Source organism: Hyalella azteca, unplaced genomic scaffold, assembly GCF_000764305.2.
Source record: "Hyalella azteca isolate HAZT.00-mixed unplaced genomic scaffold, Hazt_2.0.2 contig10004, whole genome shotgun sequence".
Lineage (NCBI taxonomy): Eukaryota > Metazoa > Arthropoda > Malacostraca > Amphipoda > Hyalellidae > Hyalella > Hyalella azteca.
This window is the reverse complement of record NW_025940059.1, coordinates 200,964-220,925: the sequence shown is the minus strand read 5'-3', so window position 1 is coordinate 220,925 and position 19,962 is coordinate 200,964. Positions and strand designations below refer to the sequence as shown.

General features: G+C 36.4%; 1 protein-coding gene across 2 annotated transcripts in view; it reads left to right on the top strand.

The window, feature by feature from the left end:
• LOC108675991 overlaps positions 1–19,962 on the top strand; it is a 61,848-nt gene that overhangs the window by 29,093 nt on the left and 12,793 nt on the right. For both annotated transcript variants that reach the window (XM_018164045.2, XM_018164038.2), the window contains exon 2: positions 19,055–19,203. In XM_018164045.2, the coding sequence (XP_018019534.1) occupies positions 19,055–19,203 (149 nt within the window). The remainder of the gene's footprint in view (positions 1–19,054; positions 19,204–19,962) is intronic.

Genomic DNA, 19,962 nt, shown 5'->3' with positions numbered 1-19,962 from the left:
TGTTTGGGGGTTCCACAGGACGTCCATGGAAGAATTTTCATAATCAAATTGGAAGTTCATTTTTTGAAGACTGATCTGACCTTTTGCCACATAACCATTCGCGAGAAAAAATCGTTGTACAGAAACACGAATTTCAATAAATCGTGCGAATCTCGACCCGATGCGGCTATTTTGTTCACAGAACTAGTTTATATTTAGGCGGCATGGGGTTCATGGGTTCGATAATTCAGATTGACATGAATCATGCTTATAATTTAAGCTGTCGTCGCTTTGCACCAATAAATTCCATCGTTCCTACTGAATTGGGCAAAATTATTTAATGTAACATTTTTTATTTTTCTTTAGTCCAAATAAACGCGTCAAGAAGAGAGCAAAAAATATTTGAACAATATTTTAAGCTTTGTGATCATAAACATCCATGTTCTGCAACATGGAAATTTAAATTCAAGTTTTCACCGCTGATGCATTGAGCGGATAAAGTCTGTCCCGATTTTTAACGCCGATGTCGGCTCCCTGCGCACGCAGAGTCTCGGTTATATGAATGCTTGTATTTGCATGTGAACTCCCGGGTGTTCTGGAAGCTCAACTTTGCGTTAAAGTTGGGGGAAATCTGTAGAAGTTTCCGTGAGGCTTTTGTATCGCATGTACTCGAGGGTGCTGTTCTATTTGTTATAAATCTTCTGTGTCTTCTGATAAATCCGACTTATGGAGCATTTAAAAGTAACGTTGTACGTGTCAGATTTGGACTCCGAAGTTGTGGACTAAAAGCCAGTGCATAGTTGAGGAGAATACAAGAATTAACCTAGGTCTTCTCCGATTGGTGGCTGGGAAATTTGCTTAATCTTTTCTTGGAAAAAATCTCTGTATAAACTAAATTAAAACAACCCAAATTCGTTTAAAGAGGGAAATAACCTATTTTGACGGCGCATTTGGAAAATGCTTGACTATAAAACAGCGTTTAGAGCGCAACATTTTCAGATTCTCAGAACTAGCGTCCTTTTGCATCATAAAATAGAATTGGTGAGACCAAAAATTCTTTAAATCACTTATGAATTCAGTTATTATGCAATGTTCTTTAGAAAAAAATCATTTATGTCATTTGCGTGCAAGTACAAAATTAACGTTTTTGATTAATGTAACATTTGGATATCTTATTAGTAGTTAGGTAGTGATTCAGCCTGCATTTTAAGTTCGATTCTTAAAATATTTAAAGAATGCTTGAGTATGTTTCAATTAAATAAATTATTGCTGGCAGTTTTACAAATTTCATCAAAATTATCCGATATTCACTCCTAGCATTGCATTTCATATTGCACGTCGATACACATTGCATATGTCAATTTCTATTATAAAGGTTGTCATTCAGAGTATGATAAATTGGCAGTATTGGTTGGCAGTGTTGGATAATGGTAGGATATGGTTGTCAGTATTGGATCAAAGTGATTCAGATATGTAACTTATAACATCTGAGTAGTAGTGATCGCATTAAATTGAGCTGCGAAAAGGGAAGACGAGTCAGGCACTTCACTCGAAGTTGTTGGCTTAGACAGAAACAATTTGCTAGAATAAACAGTGCGCGAGGGACATATAGAGCTGCTTGTCTGCAAGCTCTTGTCTTTGACTGAGAATAAAATTGTGTTTATTTTGACCTGCTGCAGAATCTGACATCCTTGCCTGCAAAACAAGTGAAGCTTTTATCTCTTTATCTTCCTGCCTCTGATAAAAAATAGAATTTTAATCCGAGCAGCTCTGGCACACAGGCGTGAAAAATGAAGCTGTAGACCGGGCGTGACTTGCACGAGTGTGCCCAGCAAAAAACAATACCCAGCATTTTTGTGACCATAACTTGTTAATTTACTCGCAATTAATGTGGATTCATGTTCAGTATACAGGTTGTGTGATTCAAATATGACCGTTAATGAGTAACTAAATGAATAAACTCGCAGAGTTATATTCTAGACCAAATATCAAAGCTAAATGAGTTCATAAATTCTCAATAATATTAATCCCTAATAATACAAAATCCTAATAAAAATAAGCGGAAATGAGTAATAATACTTTTTTATTCCTGCCCTAACTTTTTGAATAACTGAAAAAGAACATTTAAATAATATACCCTGCATTAGTTCTGTATCGAGTGAACTAGCGGGTGCACATACTTATATTTTTCCACACTACATAACTAACACCATTCCATGAAAAAAAATATTATACCCAATTCATCATTATTTCTCATCTCGTTTCAACATTTTATAATGTTAGCATTCGAACTTTGAAGTTGTCTGAACAGCATCAGCTCCAAATCCTCATGCCCTTCGTCATGGCATTTATGCTGAGCAAACACGCCAAGTCCAGAACGATTTCTTATCGTTATCTCGCTTACGAGCAAATTTCTTCGTCTACTTCAGTCTGGCCTCAACCTCGCTCACGTCTTCTCAGTAAGATAGGCCGCATGCAGCCGATAGCGCCCCGGCAGACGCGACCGCATTTAGCTCATCTGGATGGTTTTGTTCTTCATGCTTAGAAGAATACTTTGCAGCGTCCTTACTTCTTTGGTTGATAACGTTGTCGAAAATTATGTAGTGATTTCCCAAAGAGCTACTTGAAATACCGCTATGCCGTATTCACAGCGCAAATTAATTCAACGCAATAAAGTATTTTTCGCGATTTAGTGTTTAAAAAGTCATCATATGTTAATAAAAACGTTAAGAAGAATTGTTTTAATTATTCATGAACATGATTCATTTCTCCAGATCAATTTGCATGGTGAAACTTATCATGGAGAGAGACGATAAAATTAATAAAACATTCATGCTCCTCTATAAGATACCCTGTAAATCGCAGATCTCGGAGCGCCAATAGCAAGAAAATCCCAACCTTTGTCCAAAATATCCAGAAAGTTGTCAGTAATTGCACTGCATCAGAAAAAAATAGCGCAGACTCCTACACATTCTTTAGACGTCAAACAGGAGGCTTCTTCTAGCAAAACTTGCAAGTTCTGTAATTGAGAACAGAAGTTGGCGAGAAAAAAAAATAGATTTTCTGATCCCAGTTTTTACTGAGATGGTTTTCGTGAGCGAGAGCGCCTTGTACGTACAGGTCATAAGAAAGGAAGTTATTTAGGCTTGATCTGTTTTTTAATTTAGATAGCATCTAGCCGCAGAATTATCGGACGAACTTGTAGCTTTTTGAGCGAGAATAAAAATTATTTGTATGATGGAAAAAATTATCAATTGAATGACATGATTATAATACAATACAACAAGGACCAATTGCTGTTTAGAAATTGCTCGAAACCTGCTTTGTTTTAAAAAAACCTGTTTTCTCAAAAATCCGGGAAGAAATTATATCGTTCCTGCACTTAAGATAGCGTTAATAAATAGCTAATCTAAATTTCTATGTGTACAGCTCGCTCTAAAATTTTTCCTAGGATCTGACCACCCATTTTAATATGGGTAATTTTTTTTCCATTGTCATTTATAAGCGTTGGTGGCTCGTCGTAATTTAGATAATGTCTAGCAAGTTAACATCGTCACACTGAGCCCTTTATTATATTAGAGTTCACGACACCATGCCAGCGTGTGTGGCATACTGCACTCTAAGAAATTAATGCGACTATGTATAAATTCCTCATTTGCGCATTTTTTGCTCCTATGTGGGTCACCCTGACCCAGATTGGCCCGTCAGAAGGAATATCAATGCTACATGCAGGAACTATGTCATTATTGTGACACCATGAACCATTTTTAGCGCATTTTCTCATTTATGGAAAAAAGGCGCTATTGTGCTCGTCATATCCGTTCGTCTGTTTGTATGTCCGTCCGTCTGTCTGTCTGTCTGTGACTTCACGTTTCCGGACTGAACTTCACGTGACGTAAAGTTCCGTAACTTTTCGTGACGTAAACTTTTCGTGACGTAAAGTCACGTGACGGATCGTGAGAATTTACGATAATGCGCTCTCTGTCACTCACTGCCGTGGGTCCTGAGTTATATTTTTTATTTTGAACTGGAGTGCCGTGGCTGCGGCCGCCGAGGCCTGTCGTCCATCGTTTGGTTTTTATCACAGATGGTTTTTTTATCTTGGCCTGCGGACGCTGGCATCGATTACTCGAGTCACCCCTCGCTTGAGCAAGGAATTGCCGTGCTGCTATCGTCACCAAATTGTTAAGGAAGATAAGTGCGACATTCACGATGCCAATACATGGCACAGCTTGCCTAGTAAAACGAGATGAGGAATAGTTTCTCCAGAATCTGAAGATATTTTTTTTACAGCTTGTAAAAAGCGATACTTACCTCGAAAGTTTATGCTGGCGTGCTCAGAATGTACGAATACTAAAATGTGTATTTCAATTTTCTAAAGTTGCAGAAATATTTGTGGCTAGGTTTCAGAGGTTGACTTAATTTTCCTGTTTTGTAATTGAATGAATGAGAATTTCTCCGTCCCTACTGAAATCGGATTGATTCGATCCCTATATATTTTTCATCTGCCAGATTTTTATTTCGGAAGGATTATTTCATTAGTGATGAAAATTTGGTAGGATAACTGCCGACATCTAATGCTTAATTTATGACGAGTAATTACTGACGATACCGATAGTGTTCCTCATTTGATGAGCTTAATCGTCGGAAGAATCTTTGGAACTTCGTCGCTATTTCCTTCGTCGGTAAATAATGGCTAAAACATCGCTGCTCTTTCTTCTGGCTTCGGAAGAATTTCGAGTTCTTTCCGTCGTTAGTTCCGTTAATTAACTCGAGGTTCATTAGAGAACTCCAAGACTATTTTGTAGCAGAACCTCGGAGTTCTATAACGAATCGTAAAATTTTCTTGATGTCTACGAGATTTATACATGAAGTGAACGTTTTTTTATTTTATTGCGGCAAATAAACAAAGTTTTTAAAGTGTGATACAATTAATCATTGACTTGAGTAGTTTTCGAAAAAAATACTTGAAGATCAGCTCTATTTGGGCATGCTTCTACCATCAAAGTAAAAAAAGTTAGTCTTCATTTGAGCAGTTTCTAAAGGAATGTTAGTATGGATTATTATCAATTTCTGTGCATTGATTCAAGACTTAGCAATAATTGCATGAGCAGAACGAAACGCCACTGAGAAAAAAAACGAAAAATACAAGGCTTCGTAATTTTCACTGCATCACGACCCAATTTCAAAATAAGGTTTAAAAAATCATCTGTGAAACACCGAAATGCGATTAAGAAGAGGATCAAAGTTATGAACAAGAAAGAAAAGCGACAAAAAATGTCGACAATTTCTACCCAACAACTAAATATATTAATGAAAAAATGTTCTCGCTTGAACTAGCTTGTGGCAAGAACAAATAGCTTTGTGAAATAAAAACAGGACGAGTGCGAAGCATACAACATGGTTTTAGTTCTGGATATTTTCAAGTTCAAGGATATTTTTAGGTCATCCATGAGCTCGAATTTGTTTCAACTAAATCGGAATTTAGATTTCAATGCCTGCATTTCAACGAATGCCCGCAAATTTAAGTTTTTAACTCAAACATTTATTTCCGAAATCTCGCGCTGCTGAAGGCGATTCGTCGTCCACCACTCCGACGCTTCAATGCGAGAGATGTGACTGGAGGGCGCTGAAGTTGAAGTCCGTGTTGAGATACCGAAAAGTTTTCTGGCTAAAATTTAACTTCTAGGACTGGAAAGAGCCAAGCTGAATTCTATCTCCTTCGATAGCTGCATTAAAAGAAATGTGCACAGATTTAGTTCAAAATTTGGTTAATTTTATCATTCCTGCTATTCAAGAAACGATGGATGTAATTTCGATGGAAGTACTTTGATATTTTTTTACGTTGAATCTGATGTTGACCTCAATATGGGAATTTAAACCAAAATTTTTAAGTAAAAGTCATAAACTTGAATTTTTCTCGACCTAAAACAAAGATCTTTTTTAAATTGGAAATTACATTGCAATGAATAAGTTTTCCTAAAATTTCCTTTCGTGCAATTGAATATCAAAAATAATATAAAAATAACTGCATTCCAACAAAAGATCGTTTCCGCAAGACTTATTACTGCCCATTTAGGTATAACTATTGCAAATTTAAGTATAATCACCGCAGATTTAGGTATAATTGCAGCAGATTTAAGTATATTTGCTGCATATTTAAGTATGATTACTGCATATTTAGGTATAATTACTGCATATTTGAGTATATTTACTGCAAATTTAGGTATAATTACTGCAAATTCAAGTATAATTACAGCAGAAAATGTATAAGGAATGCGTTGGCGTGGCGCACGTCAGACGTCAGCTTGGACACGTCCCCGGTGGGCGAGCGCGGCTATTGCGTCTGAAGCGTAAGTGGCCGGTGATCCATTCCCTGCACTTGTAATTCCTGCCCAGGCAATTGTAGTTCTTGGAGAGGAATGCCTCCCTCGAGAAATGAGGGACTACACGGTCTCTTGAGGGCATCTCTTTTGCTGCGAAATACCTGGCTGCTGTTATTCAGGAAAACTCGGTTCACGGATGAATAAAAGTATTTAGCAAAGATGGAAATGTATAAGGTGAATATTTCGCGGTTGTTCCCTGCGTTATATTTTTGAAAATATATTATTTACGAGGATATTCGAAAATATAAAATTTTAATGCTTGAAGCATCCGAGTCTTACATGTTTTAAAATAAAACAAATTCGCGATGCACCCCTGAGAACCAAAACTTCAAAAATTCTGAGTACCGTTAATGATTTTCAAAGTAAAACAATATTAGTGAGAAAAAACTTCTCTCAAACCTACCAGTATACACAAAAAAAAAAAAAGAACACCGAACTCCCCTTTTCGCATTGTTCGAATTCGTATTGTTCCAATTCAAATTAAATTTACTAAATAACATAAAGAATAAATAAATTAGTTCCACAAAACTCTACTCCGTTTTTTTACTGTCTCTTGTTTCCCATACTAAATATAAAATTTCAGGTCCTTTTAAACTAGGCGAATGCTAGACAGTGGGATGCGCGCTTGAATAGACCCTTTATATTCGCAGCCCCAGGCTATAAACGTACACAATAACTTACAGAAAAATATGGAAGATTGTATTTATAACGTTATTGTCTGCGGAACGATCATCGAGTTTGATTCTTCAAAAGGTACAAAGATTTACAAATAGGCATTTCAATTTATTCCTGATATCTGGTATCCTTCATCGTTACTTCATTTGTAGTCCTAAAGTTATTTCAAACCTTATGTTACTGGAGAAAAATTACTTTAAATGTATTAATAATAATCTTGCATAAGAATAATTATTGATGTATCCCTTTTCGGGTAAATTGTTATTGCAGTGGGTCATTTGCAGAAATTGCTTTGCTACAGGCAGGCATTATCTACATATTTGCTTTATTTGGAACCAACTCGTCTCCAAATTAGCCTTAAATCTTAAAATTCTGCTTATATATGGTTCTCCTAGGTTTTAATTATTTTGTATATAGTTGTACATTCTATTACTCCGCAAGCTCTCAATATTATTCCACAGATGGTTCTGCAAGAACTCGATTATTCCTGGGATGGTTGTGCAAGCACTCAATCAATCCACACAATTTTGTGCAAGCACTAAATTATTCCACAGATGGTTGTGCAGGTACCCAAATTTTCCACTGATGGTTGTGCAAGCACTCAAGCATTCCACAGATGTTTGTACAAGCACTCAATCCTTCCACAGAATTTTATTCCAGCACAAAATTATTCCACATGCAGGAGGTTGTGCAAGCACCCAATTATTCCACAGATAGCTGTGCAAGCTCTCTAATATAAAGCTATATTATCAGTCCCGTTGACAAGTTGTGATTGATCGACGAACGAAGCCCTTGCATTGTGAAGCGTGGCTAATGGAATTGCAACATCGATGTCAGTAGAATTGCAGCATCGAGCCACTGGTTGAGCTTGAATTTGGTGGGAATGATTTTCTTATTATCGGTATTGTTGTACATTAATAGCTTGTTGAATTTTAATTTGTGTTTGTGCGGTGGCTAAATAGAATTTTTGATGATTGCCTTTAGGAAAATGTTCGCATCGGTTTCTAACGATAGATTTGAAAACAATTATCATTTAAGTTCAAATTGCAATCGAACTCATAGATCTAGGCAACTTAAATAATTTTTTCTTGAGGTCTTCAGTACACGCGGATGTGCGATAATAATATGCAGTATCTTTGCATACCCAGATGCACCTTAATTATAAAGATACAGAGGAATATGGCTAATGAAGTTATATACCACTACTTTGCATACCGCACTCTGGCCGTTGCAGGCTAGGTCGTTCTGGCTATTTAAATTATCAGCTTCGTGAACTATAATTAGGGTTTGTCGAGAAGAACACACCATGCATTTGGAATACCTTATCTTAAAATTGTTTTAGTGTGTGTGTTAAATGATTCTTCTTGAATTGATTTTCCAATCAAATAATATTCGGTGTTGCCGTTAAGACAGCGAAAAATTAGACATATTTAATTTCAGTCCATTTTAGATTATAGAGCTATTTTACCGGGAATTAGAGCCAGGATTCATGATTCGATACAACCAAAAAATACATTTTTTTAATTTAATTGCACTAACTTTAAAGTCAGTGTGATTAAATTGCACAAATTATTAGAACGCATAATTAGGCAGAAATAATTATTAGCAATGCACAGGACCATAGACACGCAATTTTATCTCAAGCCAAGTAATAACTATTGAATGGGTAACAAAATTAAAATTGAATACGTGCTCTAAATAACAATTTCTAATAATAATATGTAAAATATAAAATATTAGAGGCAGTATTATCCTACCCTCAAAATTTTAAAATATTCGAAACAGCCATAACCTTCAGCCAAAACGTAAAATTTTCGAGCACGCAATAACCTTCAATCAAAATATAAAATATGCGAGCCAGTAAAATCCTTCAGTAGAATTATAAATGTCAGAGCCAGCAAAATCCTCCAGTCAAAATGTAAAATATTTGAGCCAGCAATATCCTTTGGTCAAATGAAAAACATTATAGCCAACAATATCCTTCAGTCAAATGAAAAACATTAGAGCCAGCAATATCCTTAAGTCAAATGAAAAATATTAGAGTCAGCAATATCCCTAACTCAAATGAAAAATATTAGAGCCAGCAATATCCTTCAGTCAAATGAAAAACATTAGAGCCACCAACATCCTTCAGTCAACCTAGGTAAAGAAGGGCAGTGTTCCATATCGCAGTAATATTTTGCTGCCTATGAGACACCATCAAAGCAAAAATCGATGAATCACTTTTCGCGTGCTTACTTATAAAGTAGACCTAGTGTGAAGAAAAAACAAACAAATTAGCGTGAACTTCGGAAAAAATAACTCCGAATTGAAAATTTGGCTTAAAACTGCCTGGAATAATTTTCTTCGTCTAAAAGAAAACTCTATGGTGGTTTGATTGAAGAAAATCTTTTAAAGACAACAAATTTGGCAGTCGTTCGCACAAAAAAAATGATCACTGAATAAGATATTAGGAAAAAGTTTTTTTCCCCGCTATTTCAGCACTAGATAATCGACGCTATCAAGACTCCATGCAAAGTGGATGCCGGATACCCCACAGCGACCTCCGCTGAACGGCTCAAACTTGAACTTTCTAAGCGCTTAGTGGGCTCGTTTAACCGGAGTTATACGCAAAGTTGCACGAATTTTCACTCATCAATGCAGTAATAAGCGCCGAAGTGGTCCAATCAAGCATAGGTTCTGCGTTCTATCAGGAAAGGAACTTTTCGCTCGTTTTGGGTTGACCATTCAAGCTAAACGGTTTTTGCGGTCAACTTTAACAAAAGCTATGATGACTTGTGAATGCAGCACTTTTTTCTGCAATAGAGACTTGGATTTCCATAGTACTGGTTACCACTGTAGCAAGTGTTTTACCGAATACTTTATCTTGAGCAAAAGTTTTTAGGCGACCTGAATGAGGCAATACATTTAGCATCGATAAAACTTACGAAAACGTGCCGCAAGTTTTCCAATTTCATGATAATGTGCCGCGCTCTTTATATCAAAGGCATTCTTCCACATGTGCATATATGACAAAAAATATCCAACTAAACGAATATTCATATATTCAGACTTATTTACCCTAGGTTATCTACGTTCAATTGCTATTGTACACCACGACTTCTGTATTAGAAAAAATACTCGTGCCTAATTCCATAGGTTATTGAGGAGTCATTGTAGCAAGACATTTATAGACCTTAAGAATTTTGCTAGTTAATTTATTCTGTTAAGAAGCTATCACAAAAATGAAAAATTTATTCAAATTTGTATACCAAAACAGATTTCATGTGTTTATAATTCAAATAATTAATGTTTACAAACATATATTAATTAATGTTACAAACTTAATGTTTCCAAACTTTCAATTAAAATGCACCTCCCCCATTGCTTTTAGCAGAAGCATAATCTAATAATTTGCAAATCCTTCTCTTTCTTATTAATTTCCATCAGTTATATCCATTCCCCGAATCAATAAATCATCATTAAATTCAGTTACTCACATTGTTCTAATGGATTATTTCAGAATTTATTTTTCATCAATTTTGTCCTAATGAAAAATACTACAATATTGAAGCAGTTCTCCACCGTCGGACAATATTTTTCTCGCGTTTTCTTGAATCTTTCATCAAGAGCACTAAAACAGAATTATATGAAGGCCATGAAAGTATTCTCACATTTTCCAGTTATGATCTTTACCCATTGCTGTGAGACAACGTTTGTAACAGTCGTTCTCAATATTAAGCTGTTATTGAACAGTAAAAATATTACTTCTTTTTAATATATGGAGGAGTTATTATCGAGTGCACTGTTTAGTTGTTAATTTATTAAAAGTATTGAGCATTCATCATATTTACTGATAAACTCTGGAATTAGCTCTGTAGAGAGGCTTTTAATCAGACAACATTGATCCTGGACGCATAAATATTGCACACCCAAATGTGAGCGAGGCTGTGTGAGGACGAGGCTGTTAGAGCTTCATGAATATGTAAAGGTTCTATATAGCCATCTTCTCTGTGCATGTCGAACATGACGGCAACACGAAACTGCACCTGCGTTCAGTCTGTTTAATGGGATTATTAATAGCGGACATGTAAGAGGATTGTTCAACTCCCTGTCGGTTTCCGAAACGGCATTGTTGTTGCTGCATTTAAACCTGATGTAGTTTTCGGCCCATTATACACCGCAAGATACAATCCAAAGCAGGAGTACGAAGGTGGCCCGGACAAATAGAAATTCATGAAAATTTTTAGAAAATTTAGAATAGAATTGGTTTCGACTGGAATCTCGGCAAGCGCTGGGTTAATTACGATCTCACAATCAAGGCGTACATTTTTGTGAGGTTTACCGGTCATTTCGTATGCGAATGGCTGTTCAGTTGTATTTATATAATCGATTGTAAATATTTTAGAATAATTCATAAGATTCTGCTCAAGTCAAAAAAATTTCTTCTCAAAAATCTTTCGATATGAGTTTTAGTTCAACATGTTTTAGAATTAAAATTTCTAATAATAATTAGTTTTTTATAGGCTCATCTTAATTTTTAGGGCTAATGATGTACATTAAACCGCTTCGTCTGTGTAGAGAAACATCGTCGTTTATTACGTCACTTGGTATTGGTCGGAAGGATGGCAGTTCATCACAGACATCGCTCGTATGTCTTCCTGAGAGTCGATGTAACTGCTAAGGTAAATATCGAGTATCTGATACAACAGCCAATATTTATCTCTTGAGATTTCGCTGGGTCTCAAGCGCTCATTTCCTAGCAACAGCACATGGATTTGTACGCAATGATTTTCCTGTACTGAAAATTTTCAGCGATTATCTGATCCAGCTTCTTTTCGCGAGTATAGTTTATAATCAATTTAGATATTGATTATGAGGTCTTCGGTTATGGCTAGTAATCGAGATAAATAAATATACAGTATATATTTATTTATTCCTGAAATTCTGAAAAATTTGGATAATGTTGCATTGTTGTTTCACTAAGGAAGTGCATTTACATTTAATTGATATTGACATTTAATTTAATTCGCTATTTACCTGAGCCAATTTAAATTGAATCTTTGTATTCTGAGTATTAACCGTAGTCAATGCTATTTGTATTTGAAGTCCTGCCAACTTGATTAACCGTCAGTATATAAATGCTTAACACTCTTCTACGAATAATTACCTTCGTCAATGATAATTGCGACGAAAAGCCTGCTTACTTGCAAGAGTTTTGTTGTTCATTAACCCCATGTCTACGCATACATAAATGGTCGTCTATGCTATTCGTACCAGTATGAAAGAATTGTGTCTAGTGTAACTCAAATCAAAAGAGATATTGTTAATTAAAGAAATGCAGAGAACAGTAATTGCATGTCAGCGATCCTCAACCATTTAATGAAACGACTAAAATTACAAACTATTCAAATTATTTTCTTTTCTTTAGCAGCAGTAAAAACCAAATCGTTATTCACAATTTGCGATTTTAGCGAAAAAAATTCAATGATTGTTCTTTTCATCGATAATTTTTCGTTGGTTTTTAATTAAGGTGATGATTTTTTTATTGATTTATTTTTGATCCCGGTACTAATGTTCAATGATGATATATTTAGCCTGCCACTAACAAAAAAATGTGATACTTGATGCAGCCAATATGCCATGCACATTTTTATAAGGCAATCCTTTCGTCAAGTATTTCAGTACAAAAATTAGAGCACATCAAGCAACCGTTGCGTATAGTTGCGTATCTAGTCGCATTATAAGCAGGAACTTTGCATATAACAATTACGCGATAAACTCAATGATCGTGTCCGTGCATAGCCTCTTCATGAAATTCTGGCTTTATAGAGCATGTAATGATACACTCATGAAATATTATCTTGCCTGGACCCTCATCATCCTACCTCGATGATAGTTATTGAAGTGTCTCTAAAATTCAGGCACATACTTTCTATGACATTATTTCAAGAACCCGCCAGACAATGCAGTGGCTCTTAAGAAAAATCTTGACTCAATTTCGGCGTAGAAATTGAGTCGGCGTTGACTCAATTTCGGTGTGAACGCATTTAACTACGGTTATGATTTTCTTGGAGTTGAAGTTAATTAGTTGTCATCCACGTAGCAATTATCCATAACCAGGGCATGCAATATAATTAGCAACTGTAATTTTTTATTGGGTTCCATTCCTATAAAAGACCCAGTACAAAATTATCGCAATTCGAGCTTTTGAGTTTTTTTTAAGTTCTACGCTGGCCCACAGTTTATTAATTTCAAGACCAAAATTTATTACCAGATGGCAGCTTTTAATTTTTAGTATTTGTAATAAATGATCTAATAAATACCCTTCGAAATTACTCATTCCCATGAATGAGTTTCATCCCATGAATGGGATTACAGCCCATCAATGCGTTGCAAGCCGCCTCTCTAGCAGGCTGAAGGACTTGGACTTCTAAGTCGCGGATTATTCTCGGGACTCGCGTGTTGATCGTCTGTAGGCCGGGCTAAACCACTTCCCTGGCGTCGTTCGGCTCTCGTCCGTCGGGTTGATATTGCTCATCAATCCGGCATGTTATTATGAAAGACTCAAGAGTCACGATATCCTAGAAAGATCCTCAAGTGGTCCCTCCGCTCTCGCCACGATGAATCCACCGAAAAAACTACAGGATCTGTTTGACTTTATTGAACGATTATCTGCGGTGTTGAACTTATTTATTTTCCGACGTGAAGTCAAAAACCAATTAATTTAGTTGAAAAATTCTCACGAGAGCAGTTTTCTGTTGAATCGCGCGTGAAATACAGGCATAAATTTTTCATGGCTCACTAAAATCGAATAAGTCTCGAACCCTGAAGATTTTGACTCATAAACTCCAAGCGAGTGACGATTTTTTATGTTTTGGCACAGATCGAACTAAACTATCCGTGTATTTTAAATGTCTCTGAATTTTTCCTCTTCCCTGAGACAATGGGGAAGTAAATCTCAAATTTCAGCTAACAAAAACAATTTTTTACATTTAAATAAATAACTTTTGCCTAACGTCAAGCCTATAAGTTATAAATGAGCCTTGGTGTCACTGAAATATTCGTTGCAGACAACAAAAGAAATCAGATTTTCTATTCAGATACCATAGTCTGATGACCAATCATGCACGAAGATCGGCCTATCCGTGCCACACGATACCAGGCCTACAGAGCGCTCGTGCCCCGACTAATGAGACCCTCTCCTCCAGGCCGCCTGTCGCGGTCTACGACACTGCATTCAAATTGGGCGAGATTTGTAGCAGCATAAAATACATAAAAGTTCTGTCGCGACCGTCGTTAGTGCCTTTATGCTTTACTTCTCGTGGTAATGGCTTTGCCCGAGTCTAATTTTATCAAAACTTGTAGCGTGGCTTACAATTAGAAGAAACACCAATGGTTCGGAAATAAATTGGTTCCTTGAAGTTTAATGCACTTGTGAAATTAAAATTTCATTCCTAGCTTCAAAAATTCTAATAGAAGAATGAAACATGGTAATCAATAATAAGATTTTTTATCATTGAAAAATTAGATGTTTCAAGTTATTATATGTTAACGATTTTCATAGTGAATCATACAATCTTATCGAAGGCTGAATTTGAATTAAAATTAGTAAGGAATTTTTTGTCCAAATTAAATGAAAATATCTGTAATTCTCTGCAAGTTACTCCACTCAGATCAGTGCAGCGATATTTAGTTTTGGAAAATAGATTTTACGAAAAATTACAGATAGATAGATTATTGTAGATTACAATGATAACTTTAATATCACTGATCAAGTTCATGTAGTGCTTACGAATATGAAGGCGTCCTCGTTACCGGCTGCAGGTCTCGCTGATGCAGTTCATGTAGTGCTTACGAATATGAAGGCGTCCTCGTTACCGGCTGCAGGTCTCGCTGATGCAGTTCGTGTGGTGCTCACGAATATGAAGGCATCCTTGTTACCGGCTGCAGGTCTCGCTGATGCAGTTCATGTTGTGCTCACGAATATGAAGGCATCCTTGCTACCGGCTGCAGGTCTCGCAGATGCAGTTCATGTTGTGCTCACGAATATGAAGGCATCCTTGTTACCGGCTGCAGGTCTCGCTGATGGAAAGCAGCCTGAGGCTCAGTTATTGATTCAAGCCGTTGGCGCATTGGCGGTCTGTTTACTCAGGCTTTGAAGCCTGGCGCTGCCTTGATCTCAGCCCAAGAATCAGGAGTACGCAAGATTTATTTCAGGAGTAACTCGCCTAGAGATGTTTGCTTTCTGATTCTGGTACGACAATAATATTTTCACTCGGAATATTTTGGGTGATATATACCGAATAACTTATATTGCAATTCCTATATTCAAATATTTATAATTGATGGACAACTCATTGATAAGAATTTAATTCTAAAATGCACACATCGGATGCCCAATGGTTAAAAATTAGTTAAATTCTACTCTGAAATATCGGATTCATTTACATTATCTGAGGTGCATATGTTATCATTGATGTAAAATAAAAAGTGTTAAGAGGCTTTACTTGTAAAGATAGACTATTTAATTTTTTACATATTGTCGTTGATGCCTAGGACCGTGGATACTTCCTCGTCCTATCTGTTCCTCTGAAAATTTTATGTCGTCGCACGGCATTTGAGCGTTGGGTATCAGGATGGTATCTTCGCTACCACGAATTTTCCCCCGAGGTTGCTGCTGAAATTATGGCGAACTCCTATGCTTTTTTAGCTGCGGTAATCTGGTAGACAAAGTCATAGGTAATGACGAAATGCGACATACGCCAACCTGCGACACTGGGTTATCCTTGCTAAATATCCTTGCCTGTCTTTGCTTGTCTACTGATGCCTGCTCGGCAACGTCAGGCTAATTATGCTTTTGTATTGCATGAAACAACGTTAAACATACTCAAACAAATCGGTTTTGTCCTGCATCTGTCTTAATTATATCACTTTCGCTTACGTTGTAAGTTATGCCAAGATCGTTAAAATTAAATTGTCTGAACCCGGTTAGTAGATCAACATCGTTATGAAGGTTATCACGGGCTAACCTGCTTACTTGTACTTGTAAGGTAACTTGAGAGAACCTTACAAGTTCACTTCGGTATTTTATGCGGATTTTTTGTCAAAAATAATAAAGATAACGCCATATTGCATATTAACTTGAAGTTGATTAACAAAGAGTATTCTAGCATGCGTCTGAAGTTCACTTAAAAAAGTATGATTTTTAAGTGGACTAACACGTATATTTATTTCAGCAAACGATAGCCTGTTGAATTTTTCTCGAGAAATGTACAACTATATCGTTGCATTGGAAGATATCTGATAGCTTTCATATTCGTGACAAATGTTTGCATTATAGCCAAACCATGAACACAAGTTTTGCTGAATTCCTGAGTTGCGATTCGTTGAATAAATAAGTTCCGACAAATTGCGCGTCAGTGGAGAACAAAGACAGAATTGTAGTTGGCAATTTTTGAACCCATTCAGCTGTTCGAACCAAACGCTTGCGGTGCCTTGAAACCAAATGACAGACATCATTTATTCAGGCGCGCTTTATGCATTTGAAGAAGTAAGTTATGAGCGCAAATCAACAAAAATATATTTTTTACTCGCATATTATTGTGTTAGAAGTTCATTCATCGTGGTACTGCTTGGGCATGAAAGCTTTGACTCACTAGTTTATGGATTGTATTTTATATCAGCCATTTTAGTTATTATATATAATTATTTTTCCATTTAAAATTCAGATACATTTATTTGAAAATTGCAGTAAAAAAATACCTAAGCCCAAATTGCGTGTATAAGTACCAGACTTGCCCGTGACTTTGACATAAAAATATATACTTAAACTGGTACCAAATAAGATGTATCGTAATAACAATTCTTTCCTAATTTATGCTCGTACAATCTCGAACAAAATTCATTTCCTTAATAATGAACAAAGGTTGAAGCAAAAGCTCGTCAGCCTTCACTAACGATTCATAACCACTAAATAATTCTGAGTCTACATTGAACTGAAAATATTACCTTAAAAGAGGAGTTAGGTCTATTACTTTTGTGTACAAGAGATATTGAGCTCCAGTCATTGCATAGGAATAATGAAGTGTCAATATAGCGTTCATTAATTCTTAGAGGCTTGGGCTAATTTCGCAATTCGCGTTTAAAGTACATGGGTGAACACTCTTTTTCTTCGCGTGAGTATCGACTTGAATAACTAATATGGAATTGAAATGTTTCCACGTGTGTGAATGTTTGAGGCCATTTTTTCTGTGAGCAAGGAAAAAAATATGAAAGTAAAGCTCATCAAAACATGTTTGTAGATATTAGCGGTATAGTGGAGCTACATCTGTATTATATTTTGTAAGGATTGCATCAGCGCATCTGCAATGCGGGTTTCTATAATTCCGCCGACTTAATACAGCACCAATTTTCAGAATAAACTTGTGTTTCGACGAGCTCATTTGGTTAATTGTTCTGCATCGTGCGTCTGGCTCGCCCAAACTAATTAGAACTAATCATGCAATTGTCCGCATCGACGTATCAAGTTCAAAACAATGCGCGCGCTCCATTTTAATAGGTGCGTCATTGTAAAACATTACGGAGATATATCAGCAATTATTGTTCACATAAATTGTTTCAACATTTTGCTGATTGTCGAATCTCTTTTTTTTAAATAAATTTACCGAACTTTTGATTTAGATGAGCAATCTGGAGTTAATTTCAGCCTAATGCATCAAGGTATAAAACAAATTTTGCAATTTTACTAAGAAGAAATGAATAACCTCTGATGATTTTACTCTGGAATGATACCATTGGGAAATCTTCCTTACTCTAAGGCGGTTCTTTTTAAATAACGTCTTCTTTCCAATGCCCAATGAGCACGAAAGGATCGATGATTTTCAATGAATATAATTCCAATTTACTGAGCAAACACATCAGCAAAGCTCGACTGGTTCATTAGCTTCTGAGTGACCTGGAGCAAATAATTTGGAGCCAGAAATTTATGTAATTGGGTACAGGAGAATTTACTTATGAAATTGTAAGTCTATATAGATGTTCAATTTTAAATTCTTATATTAACAAATCTATAATATCTTATTTTTCCCGTGAAAATTGTTACCTTTGGCAATGACTGCTTGCGTCTTTTAGAATTACCTGATTGTCGAACTTTCAAAGTGGTCCGCAAATAACGACATGTTTCTGCTCCACACGACTTCTTGTGGCTAAATTTACGCGTCAATCGAAATTGATGTCGAATTTACGTTTAATAAAGATAATATTAATCGAAAAAAATTTTTTATGCCTGTCAAAATATTATGCGGAATAGTAAAAGGTCAAAAATAGGGTTCAGGCGTTGCTCACGGTCATGAGATTTTTATTATGTGTTTATAAAAAATATTTGAAAACATTTTTCCTCAATGTCTGAGCGAAGTCGAAATTTAGTCATGGACAGTTTTGACATCTCCTTTTTTTTGTAGAAAGTACATCTTACGACCTAATTCAGTTTCAATCGGAGGAGAAGCTTCACTTGCACCGTACACCATTTCGAATACTCACTTGATCCACGATACATTTTGTAGACAATTCGCACAACCCTCAATTTTTCCTCTTCAAGCGGCGGTATTGCTTATGATCCGGCAGCTCCATTTGCATATCACGTTGTTTCAAAAACTCTTTTCCAGCCACGAATTATATTGTAGAAAATTCGTTCAACCCTCCATTTGTCACTTTTCAGGCTGTGGTATTGCTAAAGATCCAGAAATTTCATTCGCACCTTACGGTATTTTGTTTACAGTTCTCCGCAGACCCCAGAGACTATAACAAATATATTGATTAACCCTCAATTTCGCCCTCTTCAGGTGGCAATATTGCGTACGACTCAGAAACTTCATTCGCACCTTACGGTATTTTGTTTACACTTCTCCACAGACTCCCGAGACTGTAAAAAATATATTGATTAACCTTCCATTCGCACCTTACGGTTTTTCGTTTACAGTTCTCCACAGACTGTAAAAAATATATTGATTAACCCTCCATTCCTCCCTCTTCAGGTGGCGGTATTGCGTACGACCCGGAAGCCTCCATCACGGGTCTCTACACAGGCCCGTACTTCGACCCGCTGGCGCCACGCAACCTGACAGCTCATCTGGGCGACCGCGCCGTGCTGCCTTGCACCGTCCGGCAGATGGGCGACAAATCCGTGGGTCTATACGGCTTTGTAGTGGATCACGGGTAGTGGATCACGTGTAGTGGATCACGGGTAGTGGATCACGGGTAGTGGATCACGGGTAGTGGATCACGGGTAGTGGATCACGGGTAGTGGATCAGGGGCCATACTATAAAAAATTGCTTTTGTACATGTAGCAGCCTAATTAAACGTAGCGTCCTTAAAACACGTAGCGGCCGATTTGATATTTATTTTTTCCATTAATATCGAAGTAAAATTCCTACTATGAAGTAATTCACGGGAAAAAAAACAACTGCAAAATAGCTTCTCGCTCTGAGAGTTTTTGATTGAATATGAAAATGAAATTATTTTATTATTCAAACACTGATGTATAAGCGAAGGTTACTTCCTTGTCAAATATTTCTATTAATCTCGGAAATGGAGAATAGGCAATACAAATCTTTCTGTCTTTATTTTCCGCTTGCAATGAATCTTCCGTGCTGTGTCAGTCCAATTACCTGCAAGAAAAAAATATCTGTTGTTTCTAACGCTCAGTAGATCTGATTGTTCTCGCTGAGGCCGTATTTCTAACGCTCTGTAAATCTGATTGTTTTCGCTGAAGCCAGGTTGACGGATAAAAAAGCCTCTATTGAAGACAATGTGCGCAATGGCTGTCAACTATTTGATTAATAGCTGAAAGTGTATAAAAAAGATAGGCAATAAATTTCCACGAGACAATGAAGGAACAGATTAGTTCTTGACTTATATTCTCAGTATAAGTTGAGGAGCCAG